The following is a 25,622-nucleotide window of genomic DNA, read 5'->3' as shown; positions in this document are numbered from 1 at the left end:
AAATATGCTACACGGGAATCCAGATCCACAGCAATGTGATAGGACTCTTAGCTGCCCTCTGAAATGTCAGAGTTTAGAGATGGGCAACAAATAATGGCCTTGCCAGCAGCATCCACATTGTATCAAAGAATTAAAATAAAACTTTATTATAATAGCTAGGGGGCTAAGCACCATGATTCTCACCTGGTTTCAGTTTTCTCTGCAATGCATTTAGTTTCTATTTAATAGATATTTAATGGATAACAGTTTTGGTGAAAAAAATAGAACTCAAACTTGCACATCTGTTATGTGGTGAGATTTGAAAACCTGCACTGCTCATTTTAGATCAGAGGAGATCAATGGGTGATTGATCAAAAATGTTTTAATAGGACAAATAATCAAAACTGTTTTCAATGGCTGGAGGGTTGATAACCAGGTTTAAGGTAACTGGCAAGGAAACCAGTGAGAGATGGGGGAAATTGTCTTTATGCATCTGGAAAAGCTGATTTTAACTTTCGAAAGGGAATTGCACATATTCTTAAATAAGGAAACATGCAGGGCTATGACAGAAGAGCAGGGGAAAGGTCAATGCGTTAGATTCCAGTAGAGGACAGGTTTACCGAATCAGAGCTCATAGTGATGGGACCAACAAATGACAATCTGAAATTTTCAGTTTGTAATTTACTTCAAAAATCTAGACGAATATACATTATTAAATAGATTCACCAGTACATCAGGTCTGACCAAGCAATACGAAACAAAGGAAATAATCTGAATATCACTCAATAAACACAAACATTCAACTGTGATTTAAAAGATACAAATTAACCAGTCTCATGACTCAGCAGAGGGACAATCATTCCTGAACTTTAAACAATGAATGTTAAACCTGACTTAGGTTGAACTTCAAGTGATATGAAAACCTGCACTTGGCTTGATTGTATACATTGTGCTGCCCAGGCATTGGCTATTGATTAACCTGTAGCATGTTTACAAATGAAAAGAGATAAACTTTGAAGTTAAAATCACCTGGAAATATTTTAGGCATCTGTCAATTTTATTCCTTATTGAGTTGCCAGCACTAGGCTGTCATGAAATGTTACAAAGCTGTACTTTGGTCTCTTACCAGCTGGGGACAGGAACAGTAATCTTTGGATACAAAGCTCTGTCCTATCAATCAGTGAGACAAAATTATCAGGTCGACACTAAGGAATGATAAGCAGCCTGTTTGGAATGAATGCCAGTGCAAAACTGGAGCTGTCAATTATGGATTGGAAATTAATGCTAGCTTTGCCAATGACATTCATAATTTCAAAGCAAAAAAATCAAATAAAATGCACTGTTTTGCTCAATAATTGCATTATATGTGCTTAGATATAATATTAAAAACAATTCAAGTTTTAAATTTTATCCCTCATGCTAGAATACAAGCATATAATTCAATTAGAGCAAATCTGTTTGACTTTGAGCCTTGGTTACAAGACTGAAGGGAGCATTATATAATGCTGGAATACATGTAAATGAATGAGTTAGGCTGAGTTAAATGCTCATACATGTTTCAGTTGATTGGACTTGTATTTTATCAGTATCAATACACTGACAAACACTGGAATTTACCTTCCTTCCATGTATTTTCAAATGCTATTGGGTGGATACCCTCAGTAGAACGCAGTTCAGGGTTTGGTGGAGGTAGAATCTAACCAACAATACACTGGGTTAAAACAAAACAGCAATCCATTGCATTTGCCAGTACAGTTCACCAGTACATGTTGTGCTGCCATTTGAGACTTCCACTGACAAGCTTTCAAGCTTCAGCTCCAAACTGAACAATTAACAGAATGCAGTGACCGGTACTGCTACCTTCTTTGGGCTGTACACAGCACATTTATGACAGGAATTTAGGTTACCCCCAAAGGAACATTAGACTTTGGAACTAAAGTTCAGGATTGCCTACTGTCGGTCAAGAAAGAGTCAACATGAACAGTGATCATGTCCTTGCTGAAGCTTAGAGCTTATTAATGAGATATGGTTCAGTGGGGAGTAAATTGGGAATAATAAATTGAGTTCAATATTGTTTTTCTTTTCTTCTTTCCTATTATCTTTTTGCTCCAGCAGTCTGTGATTTACAACAGGATATTCATGTGTGTGTTTTGACAGCAGCCATTAGAAAGTGCAGAGCACCACAACTGATGTGAATGCAGTCTTCTATGTTGATTATTGCCTAACAAGGAGGAACCACAGCATTTGCTACCTCCAACTCACTTCCCAGTTCAGAGTTCTAAGTCCGACTGTATTGCTACCAAATGCTGCTCTACCTGGCTCCGCATTGAGCCGTTCTCATCTGTACAATATTGGACTATGTCTGGTAATTTGTTTATCAGCTGGGGGAGTTTCCAAATTGCCTGCAGCTTAACAACAGATCTGTGTGTTGACTGTTCGAACTGGTTTCCAAAACAAAGCTATTGTAGAGGTTTTTCCTCTTGTCTGTACAGGATAACTCAGAACTCCATATTTGGGTCCGATGGCAGTAGGAGTCTAATGTTACTACTGCACAGATTGGCAGGATGAGGACATTTTCTAAGTTTTGACGGGGTCAAGGTCAATAATCAGAGTGGCAGAAAACAACAATTTATTTTCCCACTGGAACGAGGTGGGTAGGGGAAGAAAATCTGAGCCAAGCTCAACTTCTGTCACTTGTACACTTTGTACTGGGTGTAGAGTGAGTAACTGTCATTTTGACAATTTCCCATGTCCCTCACAACTGAACAAAATGACGAAGAAAAATATAGCTATAAAAAACATAACTCTTAAGAAAAAGTATGTTCAGCAGTTTTCACTGCCTTACTGTTGAAGGAGAAATGTACTGCAAGCACTACTGGCTTAAAACAAAGGGAAATTATCCAAATCCAATCGTGCTGAGGAAGAAAATATAGTCAAATGACACTGCAGTAAAATCTTCAATGACTATTGTCCAAAGCCATTTTTCTAAAAATGTTGCCACTGACATCAGCAGATCCAGTGTATTGGTGCAGTCATGGAACAATTCTCACAGGAGAGTTCCTGACAGTGAAACAGGAAGTTTCACACAGGTTATCCATTGCAACAGGTACATTGATGGAATGTGTGCACAGCCTGCCTATGGTGAGAACAATGGTTGCTGACAGGAGGTTAAATAGTTGCTGAACTGTAACAGCAGAGACAAACAAACATCGAAGGCAGTGGTTCATCCCAGTCCTGCCTCTTGTGTAACGGCCATGCATGAGAAGTTCTACGCAAGGATCAATCAAAACCATAAATTGCTGGAGAAACTCAGCAGGTCTGGCAGCATCTGCGGAGAGAAAGCAGAGTTAACATTGAGTCCAGTGAGTTCTGTTTTATTTACGAAAGAATTATAAGTTAACCTCAGGGTGCGTCACAGCAGTTTATAGTTTTTGTCTTTTTTGAAATGAGATTGCTCTACAAAGTAGGAATTGTGGGAGCCAACTTGTGCACAATGAGATCCCATAAACTGCAATAATTAGAATTTTTTTTTTAAAAAGAGTGACAGCACTTGAGAGATAATTATTTGCCAGGCAGGGTGTACCCACCTTTTAAAAAAAACACCACTGGGATTTTTAATGTCCACTGGAGGGGCTAGATGTGTCCTCGGTTTAACCAATTACATTCAAAATTATTCCCCAAGTATTGCACTACAGTGTCAGCCTGGATTATGGGCTCAAGTCTTTGCACAGGGATTTGTATCCACAACCTTCTGCCTCAGTGGCAACAACGGTCTCAACTGAGCAGTGCTCTGACTTAAACCCTGATGTCCTCTCAATCGTTCCCAGTAACGGAAGATAGATAATGTGAAATGCTGTAGTACTTCCAGTATGGAACTGTAGCTGCTAGGAAATCTCCCAGGTGGTCTCTATATGGTGTGGGTTTGTTAGCTTGAATGATGGGAGGTGGCAAACTAGCTATGGGAGACAAATAGTGAGCTCCAGGTTACAAATACTCTTGTAGTGGGAAACACAGGAGAAGACAAGAATCATTGCTCAGCTAACTGATGGCTGTAAATGGAATAGGGCATATTTCCATCAACAGCGCCCAAAGCCAAGTAGAGAAACAATTAGATGGAGAACAAAGGCAGGAACATACTTTAATCTCAACATTAAAATGTCACTGGTACAGCTTATTCCCTACAGTGCACATTTCACCAAAGATAACACTTCAACATTTCTGTGGAGTGTTTTGGAGCATCTTGAGTACCTGAAACATCTCATTTAAACATAGGTTCTTTCATTATCGTTTCTACTTGATAATCGCCACCCTATGGCTGAACCACGAAGTTTAATATTGTGGACATAACTAGTTATAGTGCAGCTGGATCACAAGTGGCCAGGCTCATTTCACACAGGAGTCTTACAGAACAAACAACCTCATCCCATCTTCTTGGGTTGCATTCAGAAACTTGAGTCATACCCCCAGACCTGGGTACAAAAATCTACCGCTGAAGGAATGACTTTCAGATGTGACATATTAATTCAAGACCCTGTTTACTTTCTCAAATGAACGTATAAGATACCATGATCCTATCTTAAAGGACAGCAGGGGATTATCCCGTTTCCTGGTAAACAGTTATTCCTCAATCTACCCAATTAAAACTTGGTCAATACCATGTTTGCTACTTGTGGGATCTTACTAAGCACACATTGACAGCTGCATTTCCCACATGGCAACATTTCCAAGGTACTTCAATGACGAGGAAGCACACTGGAATGTCTCAGGCTCGTGAAAACGGCGTTATTAAGTCCTTTGCTTTCGTTTAGGCTCAGAAAAATGCTTCAGCACGCACATTCCTAAATTAGAAAAATCTTTTGTTTAAAAATAAGAGACAAACATTCAATCATTTGGTCTGCAATAATTTCTCTAAAAAGTGCCCAGCTCTTTGAAGAAAAATTACCCACAATTTAGCAGCAACAGCAACCCCAAGTGTGTAGCGTTATCTCAGATCACACACGCACAGGGTTCAAATCAAAACAATGGAGCGCTGGATCTGTAAACGTCTTCCCATTCCATCACAGGAAATTTCAAAGTTAACAACAACTTCTGTGATGTGACATTTTGAGTTTGAAGTAGGGGAAATCATTTGACCAAAAAACAATGCACAACCGTCCTGTCAGGGTGTGATAACCGCTCTGCAAGACTGTGCTCATGTGGGTCAGAATGATTTCCAAGAATTACATGGCAATAGTTGAAGGGAATGCCAAGCAATACATTTTTCAAATTTCAAGCAGCTGGTAATAATTCATGCTGCAAAAGCATGTGACACTTGGAATCGGAGCAGAACAGACAGAGAGCGAGTCCACACTCCTCTCAACCTCTGCCTCCTTCCAGCATACATTTCTCCTGTGCTACCTTGGCAGTGACAAGGAGATGAAGCCTGGGCTCTTGAATTACATAATGCTTCCAAGCATAGTATTCTCACCCTCAACACAGAAATAGAGCACAGATCAACAGCAAATGTATGCGTTCTTCAATACGCAAGAGAAAGTCACTACACCCATCACTGTACATTCGAGCACAGTGGATGCTCCTACGGACTGTAGCAGTTCACCCAATGAGCTAATTTTTTATTTAAATTTCTTGCAACTCAGGCACAGTTTCAGCATGGAGAATAAAATCTGGTTGGTGAAAATCCAGGTTTAATTTTCACACAGCTCTATGCAAACCTGTAATGGCCTTCAATAGCACTGCGTTGCTGGACCGAATGGCCCAGACTACGGTGGTTTCAGCGGTTTTCACCAGGAGTTAGGGGATCATTTTGAATTATTCTGTCCTTTAGACTTCCTCATGAAAATCACATGTCAGTGGTTTTATCGATCATCTATTCCAATTCAGGGGAGGCAATGGCCTAGTGGTATTACTGCTGGATTGTTAATCCAGAGTTCCAGGTAATGTTCTGGGGACCTGGGTTTGAATCTTGCCATGGCAGATGGTGGAATTTGAATTCAGTAAAAATCTGAAATTAAAAGTCTAACGATGACCACGAATCCATTGCTGATTGCGGGAAAATCCCATCTGGTTCACTAATGTCCTTTAGAGAAGGGAACTGCTACCCTCACTTGGTCTGGCCTATAAGTGATTCCAGACCCACAGCAAAGCAGTTCACTCTCAACAGTCCTCTGGGCAATTGGGGAAGGGCAATAAATACTGGCCCATCCGATATCCTCATCATGTGAACGAGTAAGAAAATTTAAGTGAAAAATGTCAGTTTGCTTTCCCATTTGAATCCTTGTTGGAATGGCTTCTTCATTCTAGCTGCATTGTATTCACTCTTAGAGTAGATGCTAGATAACTTTGGCTTGTTGAGCCTGGCTCAGTTTATAACACTAATTTCTGAGAAGGTTGTGGGTCGAACCTCACTCAGGCACAGTATCTCAGCTGACTTTTCACTCCCGAAATGAGGGAGAACGGTGGGAACAGGTCACGGGGAGTGCTGCAGGAGGAGAGAATCCCAAAAGATCAGGTGTGCTCCCACTGCCTTCCCTGGAGCAACACTGGAGGATAATTAATGCAGGCAGGACGCAGTATCAAGACATCATATAAATCATCACAATTTCAAATGTATCACTTAGCACCCCAACATCACATGGTGCAGTAAAATAAATACACATTACTGAATGTTTGACTACCTCCAACTTCAAAAAGGAAGACAGAGGATTGGAACAGGACAACGTTATCCAAAGGCAGGAGATTCCAGACGAAACAAATAATTGAGGTATCTGAAAGGCTTCTGCCCACGGTCTACTTGAAATTTGACCTGGAATATGCTGAAGAGGGTGATGGAATGTTTTCTGATGGATCGATGAATCAGAAGCACCTCGCTCACTGTGTTGCAAGTCAGAGCACCTCAGTCGATGAATTGTCCTCCTCCATCCACAGTAGCTCCCGCTGTGCCCGCCTGTGAATCCGCCGCAGCCGCAAGATGTACAGGGCAATGGCGAGCAGGACCACAAAGAAACAGGCGAAGAACAGGTAGTGGTTGTAGACAAAGGAGATACGCAGCCAGCTAGAATGGTTTGCTTTTCCAGATTCTCGCTGGAGGTCCCTGTCATTGGTGGAGGGGATTAAGGGGAAGAGAGAGCCGGGAAAAAAACCATTATCATCATTTTCCACAGAATCTTGTAAGTTCTTTCCATAACAGAGCAAATTTCAGTCAAGGAGACACAGGAGAGAGACACAGAGAGAGGCGTACAGACAGACAGAGGAGTACAGAGAGAGAGAGAGAGATGAGGGAAAGAGAAACGAGAGAGATTTTGCCTTTTCTTTTCCAAGAGGGACGGCTACTCGAGTACTGAAATGGGATGGGGAAATGGTATTGGTAATTTTATCTGCACCCTTTAAGGTGATCAAAAGTTAGATTTAAAAAGTGGACAGCTTCTACATTGATCAGCAGATTTACTGCGCTAAAGTACCATCCAAAATGAAAACTATCTCATTGATACCCCGAAAGAAACCAGGCTGTTGCTTTGATTTACAATTGCCCATGGGCTTTTGGAATGCACCGTTTCACCTGTCAACTCGTCACATGGGGCAATGGCTTCTGCGGGGCATCTGGGAGCTCTACAAATGGGGCAAGCAACAGTGTGCTCCCTTAAGAAATCAGATTTAACCACGGTTAATGAGCAGCTCAGAGCATGAACCAGCAAGTGCTTGTTAGATCAAAGAGAAGGAAATGGAATTCAGGGAATATAGACTACGAAAAAGGATGATCATTAGCTTTCTTTTAAATAACTAAAATTTAGAGGAATGACACTCTACCATCAGCAAAGCTAGTTTTTAGCACCAGAGAGGTTGCTTAGCAGTAAAAGGGTGCTTAGACTGGAAAGGACAAGCGCTAGCTTTCGCTGGCAAGTTTAGTATGCATCAATGAGGTAACTCTTACACTGTTCTGTGTGTTTCAATAGTGAATCTCTCACCAGGTTTGGAAATAAAGGGTAGCTCAGACACCAACTTCCTTACTTACACCGTTAACAGTGCATATATAGTGACCAGAAGTTACTGCCCTCTTTCTACACACGAACAGTAAATGTTGCCATTTTTTCCACAAAGTTTTGCCCATAACAACATAAACTTCCACAGAATACAATGCAATTCTCAAATTCAGACTTCTCAAAAGTCCCTCTGTGTTTCATTAACCATTCTTTTATTCGGAAACTTACCTGAGAGGTAGAAAGCGAGTTTTATAAAGAATTGCTCCCAGTGTCCATTGCACCTCCTTATCATACACCAGTTGAGCTGTCTTCAGGTTGGAATAGTCAGCTGGGAAGTTAAAACCACTGTGTAATACCTCGTGCATCCACGCAGATTTAAAACACTGATATCTGCAAAGTTAAGGAAGAAGGTCAGATCATGACAAACCAAAAAAGACTGTACACCTCAAAAGAGCAATTTGCCTTTAAAACAGTAAAACAAGCCATGATACGTCACAGCAGAATTTTACATCCAGACCTCCCCTCCATCATAAGGTCAGAAGTGGGGATGTTCAGTGACTGCGCAATACTTAACGCCATCTGCAACTCCTTAGGTGAGGCATGTCCAAATGCAACAGGACCTCAACAATATCCAGACTTGGGCTGAGAGGTTCCAAGTAACATTTGCACCACAAATGCCAGACATTAGCCATTTCCATAAGACCATAAGACATAGGAGTGGAAGTATGGCCATTCGGCCCATCGAGTCCACTCTGCCATTTAATCATGGCTGATGGGCAATTCAACTCCAATACAAGATAAGCTAATCATTGCCCCTTACCAACACTGAAATCCCAGCTATCAACATCCTGGAGTTGTCATTGACCAGAAACTGAACTGGATTTGCTAAGTAAATACAGTGGCTACAAGAGCAAGTCAGAGTCCAGGAATACTCTCATTTGCCTGGATGACTGCAACTCCAACAACATAAGAAGCTTGACACCGTCCAGGACAAAGCAGCCTGTTTGATTGGCACCGCATGGACAAACATTCAACCACTATACTACCAATGCACAAAATGCACTGCATAAATTCACGAAGCACCCTCAGAAAGCATCTTGCAAACCCACAATCACTTTCATCTAGAAAGACATGGGCAGCAAATACATGGGAGCACCACCATCCACAAGTTCCAATCCAAGCTCACCGTTGTGACTTGGAAATATATCACCATTTCTTCGCTGGGTCAAAATCCTGGAGTTCCCTCTCTAAGGGCATTGTGGGTCTACCTATAGCACATGGGCTGCTGCAGTTGAAGAAGGCAGCTCACCACCACCTTGTCAAGGGACAACTAGGGATGGACAATAAATGCTGGCCAGTGAATAATGCCCACATTCTACGTGCAAATGAAAAAAAAAGACACCACGCCACATAATGAACTATTTAGGGCTTGTTCAAAGGGCCAGGCTTCGAGGAGTTTTTTTTAAATGGAGGTGACCATGTATTATGGAAGGAATTTCAGAGCCTCAAGAAACAACGAAATAAAAGACTGTAATCCTCACAGCTCTAACTTTTAGAAGCTGATAATTTTGTTTATCTAATTATCTCCTATGTCTCCTCTACAGTTATTGAATTTTACAATATATTTTAAAACAATAGTTGTCTATATTGCAAAAGGTACTCTGAGCTGCTATATAAATTTAAGTTTAAAAATGCAAGATTGGTGTCATACTCCTAGCTGATTTATTTCCTCTCACTCTCTTGAAGCGGTCCCACACAAAGGGGGCCTCACCCTTTTATCTCTATTTCTTAGCTTTGAAAATAAACTCAGTACTCACGATTCCTTTTGCCATTTGCTCAGTGCATACTTCAAAATATTCCATTCAGTGATTAATTGTTCTTCCTTTGCTGCTATCAATCTGCTTGCATTAATGGAATAATTACAAAACAGAATGCTATAGCACAGAGATAATCTCTGCACCAATGTCATTCTCCACATGAGTCACTGACTCTTTTTTTATTCTACTGCGTAAAACATTACTGCACAAAGGCAGAGAATTCAGTCAGCGTACAGCCTTATCTCTTGTTAAATCATTTCAAGGCACTTCTACAATGCAGTGCAGGGACTTGTAATCTGAAAAGATGTGGCAGCGTTTCAGTGTCAGCAGACATTAGATGACTCACCAATGCAGTGTGTACTGATGGAGAGCGGATATCGGCTAGGAAACTGGATGGAGTCCCTGGAGACCTTCTAAACTAATCAGGCAGACAGGACCTCAGTTTAAACTCTCTTCCAAGTAATGGCCCCTACAACTGCAGAATGACTGCCACATCTTGTATTCAGATTGGCTTGGCCAGGAAATCAGAACAAAGAATTCTAGACACAAACCTTCACCTGATGTTCTTCTTTTAACTTCCATAAATTCATGACAGATGTGGCTGAAACATACATACGTTTTTAAATTTAAAAAGAATTTAAAAAGACAGACTAGTCTAGTCGGAACTACAGAACCATTTTAAAAAATTCGTTCCCAGGATATGCACATAGCTGCCAATCCCTAACTGCAGTTGAGAGTCACATGTAGACCAGACCAGGTAAGGATGGCAGATTCCTTCCCTAAAGGACATCAGTGAACCAGATGGGCCTTTCCTGACAATGAACAATAGCTTTATGATCATTTGAATTTTAATTCCAGATTTTTACTGAAAATCAAAGTCTTACTATATGCCTCGATGGTACTTAAACCCAGGTCCCAAAACATTGCCTATGTCTCCAATTTTTAGTCGAGATAATACTACTCGGCTATCACCTCTATCACTATCATTTATTGCCATGAATATCTATCTGGGTTTATAAATGCCCTTTGGGGAAAGGGGTCTGTGTCCACACTCAGTCTGGTAACCTACATGACTCCAGACCCACAATGATGTGGTTGAATCGGAATTAGCCAATTGGCTCCCAATCAGGGAGCCAGTAAGTTCAAAAGACAACTAGGGCTGGACAAGAAATGCTGGCCTCATTAGTGACACCCACTTCCCATGTAAGGGATAAAAAAAACAGGCACAGTATAACCAAGACAGGAACTGTGTAAATATTCAGACAATTGCCCATCACTCTGCAGACAAAAGGAATGGACCAGGAGATTAGTGCACAATTGAACAAGCCAAGCTTTTGAAAGCAAGTGTATTTACAATTGCTTGTAACTGATGCTGTTTTATAAGGGTTCCTGCTCTGAGACTGTCCTCCACGTGTCCAGCGTGTTTCTCAAATGGTAGGCCCAGCAAAACTGAAGTTGCGGGTCACACTCTTGAGCTTAGCTACAAAGAAGGTCACATGTATGTTCAATCATAGCAGGTGGGAAAATCTTCCAAATAACTAACCTTTCATGTTAACAAGGAGCACAGACCGAAGTTAAACTGGTAGCCTGATTGTTGTACAGAAGTACTGTAAACAGTTAACCTGCAGTTACTTTGTATTAGCCTGAAATATTTGTCTACCTGTACTCCGATAAAAACAAGTAAGTTTTAAACTGTCCCAGTCCGATTGCAGAAATGAACTTGCCTGTGATCAAGATCAGCTAATTAATGATAGGTGTGGCCAACGTTCATGAGAAAGGTTCAAGGGATGAGGAACCTCAGTTACACTGAACTGGAGAAGTTGGGATTCTTTTCCTCAGAGATGAGGGTGCGAGGAGATTTGATCAAGTTCTGTGGAAGGTCAACAGAAGGACAGGGACAGATTTTTCTCATTGATGGACGAATCAGGAGCAACGGAGCATCGATTTCAGGTAATTAGCAAAAAAAGCAACTGAGATACGAGGGAAAAACATTTTCATGCAGTGAGTGGTCATATCTGGAAATGCACAGCCTGCAAGTGTGGTGGAAGGAGGATTTGCCATGACTTTTTAAAGAGTGTTATGTTAAATCCCAAAAAGGAAGAGATATTGGCTATAGTAAAAAGGTAGGGATCAGCACTAGGTGAACTGCTCTTTCAGAGACCCAGAACAACCGGCCAAATGGTCCCTTTCTGCATTATTATTCGATGAGCACAGGACAGCCTTTTGTCTACTCTATAATTTGTCAACAGAGGAACGACTTAATGCATAAATGAGGCAGATGTGCTAATATTTTCATCCTCCTCACCACCACAAAAAGATAATCAGTTTTTTCTGTCTCCTTTCTCCTATGAGAGACTTGGGGTAAACACTGTGGAAGGGGAAAGGATGTATTTAGAGCATTTTTTTGGTACTTGTTTCTGGAATGTGAGCATCATTGGCAAGTCTTGCATTTATTGTTCATTTTTAATTATCCTGTCAAAGAACTTCCTACTTTGCTCACACTAACCTTCAACCCCAAAGTCTCAATTACTCGACTGTTCTCTGTAATCACCAACACCATCTGAACATCGAGCTATGTAAAATTCACTCAAGGCAGTTGACCTACTGGTGCATGCCCATCAGTCACAGTCCTTGACTGATTACTTGGGTAGAGATTTACGTGGTTCTGCTCAAGCTTCTGATGTGTTAAGATAAGAGTCTGAGATACTTACTTCAATCTGTGAAGGTCAGCATGTGATGAAAACAGATTGAGATCAAACCGTTCCTTTAACGTTGCCCATTTGGTAGCGCAGTAATCCTAACAAAAAAATTACAATGGAATAAAATTAGTCTTAAAAACGTTTGTTACCACAGCAATCTCTCATGGAACACTCTCCAGGCCTGCGTGACTAATTCCAATATTTTTAACGTTGTTGCATTGTAAATAGCTGTTTTCCCTACTCTTCTCAAAGATGAAACTAAATTCTGGTAACTTAGAATTTCTGAATTGTAGCTAACAACCCAACTGTTTCATTCTCGCTAGTCTGGGACAAATTCCCAATTTATTTTTATATTAAGACCAAGTCACAGAAAATAAATGTCTTGCCATTGTTCAGCCACATCTAGAGAAATAAATAAAAAGCATCTGCCAGCAAACTTGGTAAGGTGACTGCATCCTGTATCCCACTGGTGTTGCAATGTGGGCTAAAGAGAGGCTTTGTTCAAATGGAATGGTATTCCGACTTGGGAAAAGGAACTTGAAAAAAAAGTGCTCATCTGATGCCGGTATCAAAGACTAGTGGCGACTGCAGAATACCTTAGTCATGCTGTAAATTTCAGAGTTTGGCTGTACTTCCTCATAAATGGTAACTCACCCAGATTGTATCAAAACTCAGTCTCATGTGACAAAGTCTTCAGCAACTACTGATTTATAAGTTATTTTATCTATATGTTAATTCTTTAAAAAACAAACTAACTTTGTGTTTCAAGCCTAATCACTGTTGCTGTGTCTGAGACAATGAAGATCCTATTCAGAGACCAACTCAGAGCAACCACCTCTTTGACCCTGCATTTCTCCAATTACCTGTGATGCCAATGTAAATAAACATGGAAGCTGAAAGAGACCACAAGGATTATAGCAGATGAGACAAGTAACTCTGAAGTAAATGAACGACAAAACAAACAGCATGCTGAATTGCAACACGAGAATATAAGTTAGAGAAGGTTATCCTCAAACTGTATAGGGCTTTAGTTGGATCACTTCTTATGCAGAGTCCATTTCTGGTCACAAAAATGCAACATAGGCACTCAAGACTTAGAAATGTTTCAGTAAACATTGAAGGCTGAGACAGCTAGATTCTTGATCAGTAGGAGAATCAAGGGTTATGAGGAAAGTGGGTGTGAGGAGTGTCTGATCAGCCATGATTATACTGAATGGCAGAGCAGTCTCGAGGGGCAAACTCCTGTTTTTATTTCTTGTGGTCTTATGGCAAATCAACATCAGGAGAAAATGGGACTTTTTAAGATTAAAAGAAGAGGTGACTCAAAAGGTGATCTTGTAGAGGCTTAAGAGATGGTTACTGGAAGAATACCAAATGTTTGTCAAAGTGCTGGCCAGCAAACCACTCTGACCAACCATGCCAAAAGTCTGCTTGTGGGATCACACTGGGTCAATTTTTGGCTCCTATGCATATCCATATAACATTCACTGTGCATCAGAAAGTTCCATCAGGTAAAGCACTGATATCGTAACAGCTTTTTAAATAATGCTTTCTTTAATAACACTGCAAAATTGGATCCAGAACACTACATCAAACTAAACTGTGATAATAGTGATAATTAAATTTGTAAAAGACAATTTTAGCACTGGTAGCACAAACTAGAGTCAACACTTGGAGCAGACCTATGGATTGCACTACAGATTGCATAAAAATCTTCAAATCATTATATACCATGACAGGAAAGGAAGGGAGTAGAATGGGAAAAATAATTTGCAGCATCTTTCTGAACAAGTCAAAAAATGCGATAAACAATTTTACATGCAAAAGGTGAGCACTTCTTATCAAGGAATTTGGAACTCCACACAAGGTCTAGCTGAAGCAAATGGCACTAATGTATTGAAAGGAAAATCAGATAAACACAAGGAAGGAGGAAGAGAATATTATACTGAAATTGTGAAGAAGAGGGAGAGAAGGCTCATGTGGACAATATACACTAATGTCAATGAGTTGAACCAGGTGGATGATCCATCTCAGCCTTGACACAAGATCCCCAAAAGCCCAGAGGCCAGTCTTCAGCCAATTCAATTCATTTCACAAATGCATCAATACACAGCTGAAGGCACAGGATATTGCAATGGTTATGGGCCCTGACAACATTTTGGTAACAGTACTGCAGACTTGTGCTCCAGGCTGCAGTTTATGTTTAAATGCAATATCCAGGCCTGGTCTGGAAAGTGGCAAGTAATATCTGCACCACGCAAATGCCAGGCAATGACCATCTCCAATAAGAGACAAGCCAACCTTCGCCCCCCGACACTGAATGGTGTTACCATCCCTGAATCCCCAATTATCACCGTCCTAGAGGTTATCACCGACCAGAAAATGAACTGGACTTGCCATATAAATATACCAGCTTCAAGAACAGTCCAGAGGGTAGGAATACTGGAATGAGTAACTCATCTTCTAATCCACCATTTACCAGGCACAAGTTAGGAGTAAGATGGAATACTCCCCACTTCCCCAGATGGGCACAGCCCCAACAATAAGAAGCTTGACACCATCCAGGACAAAGCAGCCCACTTGATTGGCACCACATCCACAAGCATCCACTCCCTCCATCACCGACATTAAGTAGCAGCAGTGTGTACCATTGACAAGATACACTGGAGAAATTCAAAGATTCTTCGTCAGCACTATCCAAACTTTCAATCAATTCCATCCAGAAGGACAAGGGCGCCACTTGTAAGCTTCCCTTCAGCCACTCGCTATCCTGACTTGGAAATATATCACCATTCCTTCACTATCACTGGATCAAATTCCCGGAATTCCCTCCCTGACAATATTGCAGGTCTACCTACAGCACATAGAGTGTAGTAGTTCAAGATGAGAGCTCACCACTGCCTACAAGGGCAACCAGGGATGGGTAATAAATGCTGGCCCAGTTAGAAATACCCATATCCCATGAGAGAACTTTAAAAAAAAAGAGGACTGGCTATGCCTTATTCAAGCTGTTCTAACAACGGCTGCAACAGTGACATCTATCCAGCAATATGGAACATCTCTCAGGTGGGTCCTGTCCTCAAAGTGCAGGGCAAAGCCAATTATTGCCCCATTAGTATATTCCCAATCATCAGTAAAGTGAAGGAAGTGGTCGTTGAGTGTGCCATCAAACAGCACTTGCTCAATAAGAACCAACTCTCTGACACACTGTGAAGGTGGATGAACACAGCAGGGCAAGCAGCATCTCGGGAGCACAAAAGCTGACGTTTCGGGCCTTGACCCTTCATCAGAGAGGGGATGGGGAGAGGGAACTGGAATAAATAGGGAGAGAGGGGGAGGCGGGCCGAAGATGGAGAGAAAACAAGATAGGTCGAGAGGAGAGGATAGGTGGGGAGGTAGGGAGGGGATAGGTCAGTCCAGGGAAGATGGACAGGTCAAGGAGGCAGGATGAGGTGGTAGGTAGGTGTGCTGCGCAACAGATCCCACACACCCCGCCCCTGCCACAACCGCCCCCAGAGGATCCCCCTCGTCCTCACATACCACCCCACCAATCTCCGGATACAACTTATCATCCACTGACACTTCTGCCATCTACAATCCGACCCCACCACCCAAGACATTTTTCCATCCCCACCCTTGTCTGCCTTCCGGAGAGACCACTCTCTCCACGCCTCCCTTGTCCGCTCCACACATCCCCTCCAGCTCCACCACACCCGGCACCTTCCCCTGCAACCGCAAGGAGTGCTACACTTTCCCCCGCACCTCCTCCCTCACCCCCATCCCAGGCCCCAGGATGACCTTCCATATCAAACAGATGTTCACCTGCACATCTGCCAATGTGGTATATTGTATCCATTGCACCCGGTGTGGCTTCCTTTACATTGGGGAAACCAAGCAGAGGCTTGGGGACTGCTTTGCAGAACACCTCCGCTTGGTTCGCAACAAACAACTGCACCTCCCAGTTGTGAACCATTTCAACTCCCTCTCCCATTCCTCAGATGACATGTCCATCATGGGCCTCCTGCAGTGCCACAATGATGCCACCCGAAGGTTGCAGGAACAGCAACTCATATTCCACTTGGGAACCCTGCAGCCCAATGGTATCGACGTGGACTTCACAAGCTTCAAAATCTCCCCTTCCCCTACTGCATCCCAAAACCAGCCCAGCTCGTCCCCTCCCCCCACTGCATCCCAAAACCAGCCCAGCCTGTCTCTGCTTCCCTAACTTGTTCTTCCTCTCACCCATCCCTTCCTCCCACATCAAGCTGCACCTCCATTTCCTACCTACCACCTCATCCCGCCTCCTTGACCTGTCCATCTTCCCTGGACTGACCTATCCCCTCCCTACCTCCCCACCTATATTCTCCTCTCTACCTGTCTTGTTTTCTCTCCATCTTCAATCTGCCTCCCGCTCTCTCCCTAGTTATTCCAGTTCCCTCTCCGACGAAGGGTCTAGGCCCGAAATGTCAGCTTTTGTGCTCCTGAGATGCTGCTTGGCCTGCTGTGTTCATCCAGCTCCACACTTTGTTATCTTGGATTCTCCAGCATCTGCAGTTCCCATTATCTCTGACACACTGTTTGGATTCTGTCAGGACCACTTAGCTTATGAGCTTATGACAGTCTTGGCCCAAATTTGGACACAAAAGCTGAACTCCAGGTGAGGTGAGAGCAGTTCTCCCTGGACATCAAAGGCAACATTCGAGAACATGTGGGATCAAGCAGTGCTAGCAAACTAGAGTTTATGGGAGTCAAGAAAGAATGTGGGCTGAAGTCAAATCAAGCACAAAAGAACACCGTGGTTCATGGAGGCCAATCCTCTTAGACTAAGGTCGTCACTGCAGCAGTTTCTCAAGATAGTGCACAGATGCAAACATTTTCACCAGCTCCACCAATTACTTTCAGAAGGTCAGAAGTGGGGACGTTCACTGGTTACTGCAAAATGTTCAACAATGTTCAAAACCCATCAGATACTGGAAAAGCAGTTCATCTCCATATGCAACAAACCCTGAACAATATTCAGGCCTGTCCTAGTAAGTGGCAAATAACATTCATGCCACACAAGTGCCAAGCAATGGCCATGTCAAATAAGATTTTCAAATGGAATTCCTATCACTGAACCCTCCCCATTATATTCTGGGGGTTAGTGTTGACCAGAGACTTAATGAAACTGAACATATAAATATTGTAGTTACAAGAGTAAGTCAAGGGCTGGGAATTCTGAAGTAACTCAGCTCGTGACTCTCCTGTCTACCATTTACAAGGCACAAGTCAGGGGTGAGATGGGATACTCTTCATTTGCTTGGATGACTGAAGCTTCAACAATGTTAAAGAAACTTGGTACCATGTAGGACAAGGCAGCCCGCTCGAGTGGCATCCACCTTCAACACTAACTCCCTTAAGCCCTGATGCACAGTAGCAGCAGTGTGTACTGCCTGCAATATGCATTGTAGCATCTCACCAAAACTCCTTCAAGCATATCTACTGGAGTCGATATCTCTTCCAAGTAGAAGGCCAAGAACAGCAAATGGCCAGGAGCAATACTTGTATGTTCCCCTTCAAGCCTCACACCATCCTCACTTGAAACAATATCATTATTCTTTCACTGTGGCTAGGTCAACATCCTGGGATTTCCTTCCTAATAGCATTGTGAATGCACCTACGCTACAGACTACAGTAGTTCAAGAACATAGTTCACTACCAACTTCTCCAGGGCAGTCAGAGATGGGCAATAAATGATGATGTAGGCAATGTGGCCAGATCCAGTAAACTACGAAAACAAATGGCCTCTGAGCTGTACATTCTATATATTTGATGTTGCCAAATGATTTTGTGACCATGTAAAAATATATTAGATTGCCATACCTTTGCTGCTTTTGTGTATTTAACACCATCATAGTGACCTCCCATGCGCAATACGTCTTCGGTACAGTAATAAAACTCAGAGAATCCATAGAATTCACTATTATGGAAGTCAATGGGTGACTGATAAACCCCATTGAGGGATGTGTTTGCCTCATTCCCTTTGTTCAGGAATGGTTTTATTAGTTTGCAGCACTCATCAAAGTTCCCGGCACCCTTCAAGTGCACTGTCTGTTCATCCTTTTGAATGATGTCGGTTGTTTCAACTGACAAGCAAGGATCGAGGTAGGGGGTCTCTGCGCTGAAACCCATATATTGGCCAAGCAGCCTGCAAGAAAAGTAACCACTTTAATATTTTTTTAAAAAACTCGCAAGTTAGTTAAATCATGCTCTATCATTTATTCCATCTAGACTGTTTTCCAAACATAGCATCCATCTAAATTTCAAAGCCATAGAACATAGAACACAGAAAAGTACAGCACAGTACAGGCCCTTCGGCCCACGATGTTGTGCCGTCGAATATTCCTAATTCAAAAATAAATTAACCTAACCTACATTTCCCCCAATTCACTGCTGTCCATGTGCACGTCCAGCAGTCGCCTAAATGTCACTAATGACTCCGCTTCCACGACTACCACTGGTAAACTATTCCATGCGCTCACAACTCTGAGTGAAGAGCCTCCCTCTGACGTCTCCTCTATACCTTCCTCCTAACACCTTAAAACTATGCCCCTCGTGGCAGTCAATCCTGCCCTGGGGAAGAGTGTCTGGCTATTGACTCTATCCATGCCTCTCATTACCTTGTACACCTCGATCAGGTCACCTCTCTTCCTCCTTCTCTCCAGAGAGAAAAAGTCCGAGCTCAGTCAACCTCTCCTCGTAAGACAAGCCCTCCAGTCCAGGCAACATCCTGGTAAACCTCCTTTGCACCCTCTCCAAAGCCTCCACATCTTTCCTATAATAGGGCAACCAGAACTGGACACAATATTCCAAGTGTGGTCTCACCAGGGTTTTGTAGAGCTGCAGCATAACCTCGCGGCTCTTAAACTCGATCCACCTGTTAATGAAAGCCAAAACACCATATGCTTTCTTAACAACCTTATCCATTTGGGTGGCAACTTTGAGGAAACTATGCACTTGAACTCCAAGATCCCGCTGTTCCTCCACACTGCCGAGAATCCTGCCTTTAATCCTATATTCAGCATTTAAGTTCGACCTTCCAAAATGCATCACTTCGCATTTATCCAGGTTGAACTCCATCTGCCATTTCTCGGCCCAGCTCTGCATATTGTCAATGTCCCGCTAAAGCCTGCAATAGCCCTCGATACTATCAATGGCACCTCCAACCTTTGTGTCATCAGCAAACATACTAACCCACCCCTCAACCTCCTCATCCAAGTCATTTATAAAAACTACAAAGAGCAGAGGCCCAAGAACAGAGCCCTGTGGGACACCACTCAGCACTGACCTCCAGGCAGAATACTTACCATCTACAACCACTGTCTGTCTCCTGTCAGCCAATTCTGAATCCAGACAGCCAAATCACCCTGTATCCCATACCTCCTGACTTTATGAATGAGCCTGCCGTGGGGAACCTTATCAAATGCCTTGCTGAAGTCCATGTACACCACATCCACTGCTTGAAGTCCATGTACACCACATCCACTGCTTGATCCTCGTCAACCTGTCTCGTGACTTCCTCAAAGAACTCAATAAGATTTGTAAGGCATGACCTGCCCCTCACAAAGCCATGCTGACTCCCTTTAATCACGCTATGCTTTTCCAAATAGTCATAAATCCTATCCCTCAGAATTCTTTCCAAAACCTTGCTGACCACTGATGTAAGACTGACTGGTCTGTAATTTCCAGGGATTTCCCTATTCCCTTTCTTGAAAAGAGGAACAACATTTGCCTCTCTCCAATCTTCCGGTACGACTCCCGTGGAGAGTGAGGAAGCAAAGATCTTCGCCAGTGGCTGAGCAACCTCCTTTCTTGCTTCCCGGAGCAACCTAGGACAAATCTGGTCTGGCCCTGGGGACTTATCAATCTTAATGTTTGCCAAAATTTCCAGCACATCAACTTCCTCAATCTTGATCTGTTCAAGCCTGTTTTCCTGCTCCTCAAAGTTCTCATTCACAACAAGGTCCCTTTCCTTCGTGAAAACCGAAGCAAAAAACTCATTTAGGGCTTCCCCTATCTGCTCAGACTCCACGCACAGGTTCCCTATGCTATTCCTGATCGGCCTTACCTTCTCCCTGATCATTCTCTTATTCCTCATGTATGAGTAAAATGCCTTCGGGTTCTCCCTAACCCCTCCTGCCAAGCCTTTTTCGTACCCCCTCCTGGCCCACCTCAGTCCACTTTTGAGTTCCTTCCGAGCAAGCCTGTAATCCTCTAAAGCTGTACTAGACCCTTGCTTCCTCCACCTTACATACGCTGCCTTTTTCTTTTTGACAAGAAGCACTTCTGTACCCGTCATTCAAGGCTCCTTAGTCTTACCCCTACTTACCTGTCTCAGAGGAACAAATTTATACATCATTCGCAACAACTGCTCCTTAAACAGCCTCCACGTCTTCTGTGCCCTTTCTGTGGAACAATTGCTCCCAATCTGTACTTCCCAACTCCTGTCTGATAGCGTCATAGTTTCCTTTACCCCAGTTAAATATCTTCCCCTGGTAACTGCTCCTTTCCCTTTCCATGGCTATGGTAAATGTGAGGCTGTTGTGGTCACTGTCGCCAAAGTGTTCTCCCACCACGAGATCCGACACCTGTCCTGGCTCATTGCCGAGCACCAAATCCAAAAGGGCCTCTCCCCTGTCGGCCTGCCCGCACATGGAGTAAGGAAACCCTCCTGAACACACCTGACAAAAACGGCTCCATCCAAACCATCTGCACTGAGGAGGTTCCGGTCAATATTGGGAAAGTTGAAGTCACTCAGAACAACAACCCTGCTACGTTTGCACTTTTCAACAATCTGCCGGCCAATGAGTTCTTCGATCTCCCTACGTCTATTTGGGGGTCTGTAGAAAACCCCCAGTGAGGTGACTGCTCCCCTGCTGTTCCTAACTTCCACCCATACTGACTCAGTCGACAAACCTTCCTCGGCAACCTCAGCCCATACCACCTCAGTAGACGAGTCCTCATCAAAGGTTCTTTCAGCCGCCATTATACTGTCCTTGACCAACAAAGCCACACCTCCCCCTCTTTTACCACCTTCCCTGACCTTAATGAAAGCTCTAAACCCCGGAACCTGCAACATCCATTCCTGACCCTGCTCTATCCATGTCTCCGAAATGGCCACAACATTGAAGTCCCAGGTACCTATCCAAGCTGCAAGCTCACCTGCCTTATTCTGAATACTCCTGGCATTAAAGTAGACACACTTCAATCCAGCTTACTGTCTGCCAGCGCACTCCTGTGACAGTGAGGTCCTGACCATGTCCTCCCTACGCTCATCCTCCTGTGTACTAGGACTACACCTCAGTTTCCCATCCCCCTTCTGAGCTAGTTTAAATCCACCTGAGTAGCACTAGCAAATTTCCTACCCAGGATATTAGCGCCCCTCTGGTTCAAGTGGAGACCGTCCTGTTTGAAGAGATCCCACCTTCCCCAGAATGAGCCCCAAATGTCCATGTACCTGAAGCCCTCCCTCCTGCACCATTCCTGCAGCCACGTGTTCAGCTGAAATCTCTCCCTGTTCTTTGCCTCACTATCACGTGGCACAGGTAACAAACCAGAGATGACCACCCTGTTTGTTATAGCTCTCAACTTCCACCCTAGTTCCCTGAAATCCTGCCTGACATCCCTATCCCACTTTCTACCTATGTCATTGGTGCCTACGTGAACCACGACTTGGGGCTGGTCACCCTCTCCCCTCAGGGCCCCAAAGACACGATCCGAGACATCACGGACCCTGGCACCTGGGAGGCAACACACCAATCGTGAGTCTCTTTCGTTCCCGGAAAACCTTCTACCAGTCCCTCTAACTATTGAGTCCCCAATGACTATCACTCTCTTCCTATCCCCCCTTCCCTTCTGTGCAAGAGGGACAGACTCTGTGCCAGAGCCCTGCACCCTACTGCATGCCCCTGGTAAGTCATCCCCCCAACAGTATCCAAAACGGTATACTTGTTTTTCAGGGGAACGACCACAGGGGATCCCTGCACTGACTGCTTCCTCCCCCTTCTGACAGTTACCCAGCTTTCTTCACGCTTAGGAGTAACTACTTCCCTGAAACTCTTGTCTATCACTGACGCTGCCTCCCGAATGATCTGAAGTTCATCCAGCTCCCGCTCCAGTTCCCTAACGCGGTCTTGGAGGAGCAAGAGTAGGGTGCACTTCCTGCAGACGTATTTGGATGGGACACTAATGGCATCCCTCACCTCATACATCATGCAGGAGGAGCATTTCTCTACCTGCACTGCCATCCCTGCTAATCCCCTAAACAGAAAGTTTAAAAAAAAGACTAGCTTACCTTGATTTGTCCCTGGTGTATAACGTTAGAGGAGGTGGATGGGTGGGAGGCCCTACAAGGGTAGGGTTTACTTTCTTTTGGTATTAGACTGAAAATTTGGAATAATTTTTGTGTGTCCTTAGCTGATGACCTGATACCATGAGTAATCATTAAAAAAATACAAACCACTTAAACTGTAATTACAGTGCTGCCTTTTAAGAACTTATAAAAATCCACTAAATTCTTCTCAACTAGATCACAACCCGTATGTCAGTTCAGCTATTATTATACACTACTTAAAAAGACATTGACCCACATGTTCCCTCTTATTTGATCTGTCATTTGCAAGGAAGACAGGGAGAATTACTAACTCAATTAACTTTATTCACTCATGGTATGTAGATGTTGTCAGCTGACCAGCATTTATTCTGGCTTTGGTTGCCCTGAAATGCAGAATATGGTGTCAACTTCAAAATACATAGTTTTGCAATAAAGTCACTAAGAAAGAGAATTTTGCTGCTATTTGGAGAAGCAGAAATCAAATTTAAACAATACCCACTTAACAGTACAGATTTATCTTTGGCTTGTACAAGTCAAAATATATTCTCACATTAACTGGATTGAGACTAATGTAGACTGGAACTGCCACAGTGTTAAGGGCTTAGCTGGGGTGGTTTGTTAAATCTGTTCAGGAAAGTCTCCTCAAGCAGTAAATAGAGGGTCCTACACAGGAAGGGGCAAAACTCGACCAACTCTTGGGAAAGAGAGCAGGGCAGGTGACTGAGATGACAGTGGGGAAGCACTTTGGGAACAGTGACCATAGTTCTATTAATTTTAAAATAGTTATGGAGAAGGACAAAAAACTGGTCCACAGGTTCAAGTTTTAAACTGGGACAAGGCGAATTTTGATGGAATTAGACAAGAGCTTGCAGGGGTTGATTGCAGCAGCTTGTTTGCGGGCAAAGGGATCTCCGGCAAGTGGAAGGCCTTTAAAAGAGTGATAGCTAGAGTTCAAGGCCAGGAGTAGGGAATCCTGGATGACAAGAGATTTTGAGTCTTTGACTCAAAAAAGGAGAAGGCATGGCTCAGGAACAGGCAGCTAGGATCAAGGGAATCCCTGGAGGTATATAGGGAATACAGAAGTTTACTGAAGGAAGTCAGAAGGGTGAAAAGGAGGTATAAGATAGCTTCGGCTGAGAAGAATAGGAAGAATCCAAAGAGCTTCTTTAAGTACATTAAAGGACAAGGAATAACTAGAGAGAGAACAGGACTACTCAAGGACCAAAGTGGACATGTATGTGTGGAACTGCAGGACTTGGACAAGATCCTCAATGAATATTTCTCCTCTATGTTTACTGTGGAGAAAGGCACGAAGACTTGGGAACCTGGAGACGTTAGTGGTGAAATCCTGGGGGAGGTCCATATCACAGCAGAAGTGGTGTTGGAAGTAGTCACACGTGTGAAAGTGAATAAATCTCCTGAGCTTGATCAGATGTATCCAAGGACCCTGCAAGAGGCTAGAGAAGAAATTGCAGGGGCCCTGGCTGATGTATCTGCATCATCGTTAGCCGCGAGGTCCCGGAAGACTAGAGGGTAGCAAATGTTGTGCCCTTATTCAAGATGGGCTGCAAAGAAAAACCTGGGAATTACAGACCAGTAAGATTAACATCTGTGGTAGTTAAGTTACTTGAGAAGATTCTGAGGATAAGACATACACGCATGGACAAGGTTTGATTAAGAGTAGTCAATGTGGCTTCGCGCATGGCAGGTCTTTGAGAAAGTGACCAGAAGGTTGATGAGGGCAGGGCGGTAGACACAGTCTAAATGGATTTCACTAAGGCCTTTGATAAGGTTCCACATGATAGACTGCTCTGGAAGATTAGATCGTAGGGCTTTTCTTCAGCGGAGAGCAGCGGGAGCCAGGCGGAAGTGAAGTCGGAGCCGAGAGGCAGTTGGGAAGGTAAGCAACCATCATTTAAACACTTACCTCGAAGCCCCAGGTCCTACACAATAGGGCCTCCCTCCCTCCCTCCTCCTCTAACCTAATTAAAAGTCCACAGACTCGCAGCAGGAAGAGCGGGAGCGTCAATCAGAGGCCTACAGGTGGGTGAGCCTCTGCTTTAAAGATTAGCAAATACCTATCTTGACCAGCGGAGCCCTCCGTTCCTGTTCCAGCAGCAGAAAGAGTGGGAGCTCTAACCGAGGTGGACTCTCGTGTGTTGTTAAGATAAGGCTTTCCAATTTATATCCTCGTGTATTGTGTAATTTATTAAAAGTTTAATTGCTTAATTGAAAAAGAGTGTAGCAGAGAAGTACTAGAAAGCATTTAATACATAAGTTGTAAAAGTTAACTAAATAAGTAGTAACGGCTGGACAGGTGATGTGCTGTAGCTGTGTGATGTAGGTTAGAGGAGGAGGGAGCTGGCTGATCCCATTGTGAACGGCAGCGACCACATCTGCAGCAAGTGTTGGTTGCTGGAAGAACTCCGGATCAGAGTAAATGATCTGGAATCTGAGCTTCAAACTCTGTGGCACATCCGGGAGGGGGAGAGTTACCTGGATACTTTGTTTCAGGAGGCAGTCACACCCGGTAGATTAAATAACTCAAATTCAGAAAGTGTTCAGGGGCAAGGTGTGACTGTAAGTGAGGCAGGGAGGGGGATTCAGAGTTCAGGAGTGCAGGAGCCTCAGCCCTTGACCTTGAGCAAAAGGTATGAGATTCTTGCTCCCTGTACAGTTGAGGAAAAGGACTGTGGACAGGATGAGCCAGCTGACCACTGCACCGTGGCGCAGAAGGTCATTCAAGAGGGGCGAGCAAAAAGACAAGTAGTTGAGACAG

The 25,622-nt window shown here is 43.5% G+C and overlaps 1 protein-coding gene across 4 annotated transcripts in view; it reads right to left on the bottom strand.

Annotated features, from left to right (window-relative positions):
* Positions 1-672: 672 nt before the first annotated feature.
* Positions 673-25,622, bottom strand: part of LOC125462028 (ectonucleoside triphosphate diphosphohydrolase 4-like) — an 84,674-nt gene continuing 59,724 nt past the window's right edge. For all 4 annotated transcript variants that reach the window (XM_059652992.1, XM_059652991.1, XM_059652994.1 and 1 more), the window contains 4 exons: positions 18,334-18,658; positions 12,484-12,569; positions 8,184-8,345; positions 673-7,069 (listed from right to left, as the gene is read on the bottom strand). In XM_059652992.1, the coding sequence (XP_059508975.1) occupies positions 6,862-7,069; positions 8,184-8,345; positions 12,484-12,569; positions 18,334-18,658 (781 nt within the window). In that variant the 3' untranslated portion in view covers positions 673-6,861. The remainder of the gene's footprint in view (positions 7,070-8,183; positions 8,346-12,483; positions 12,570-18,333; positions 18,659-25,622) is intronic.

This window comes from Stegostoma tigrinum, chromosome 20 (genome assembly GCF_030684315.1).
Source record: "Stegostoma tigrinum isolate sSteTig4 chromosome 20, sSteTig4.hap1, whole genome shotgun sequence".
In the NCBI taxonomy this organism is placed as follows: Eukaryota; Metazoa; Chordata; class Chondrichthyes; order Orectolobiformes; family Stegostomatidae; genus Stegostoma; species Stegostoma tigrinum.
This window is presented reverse-complemented; position numbering and strand designations above follow the sequence as displayed.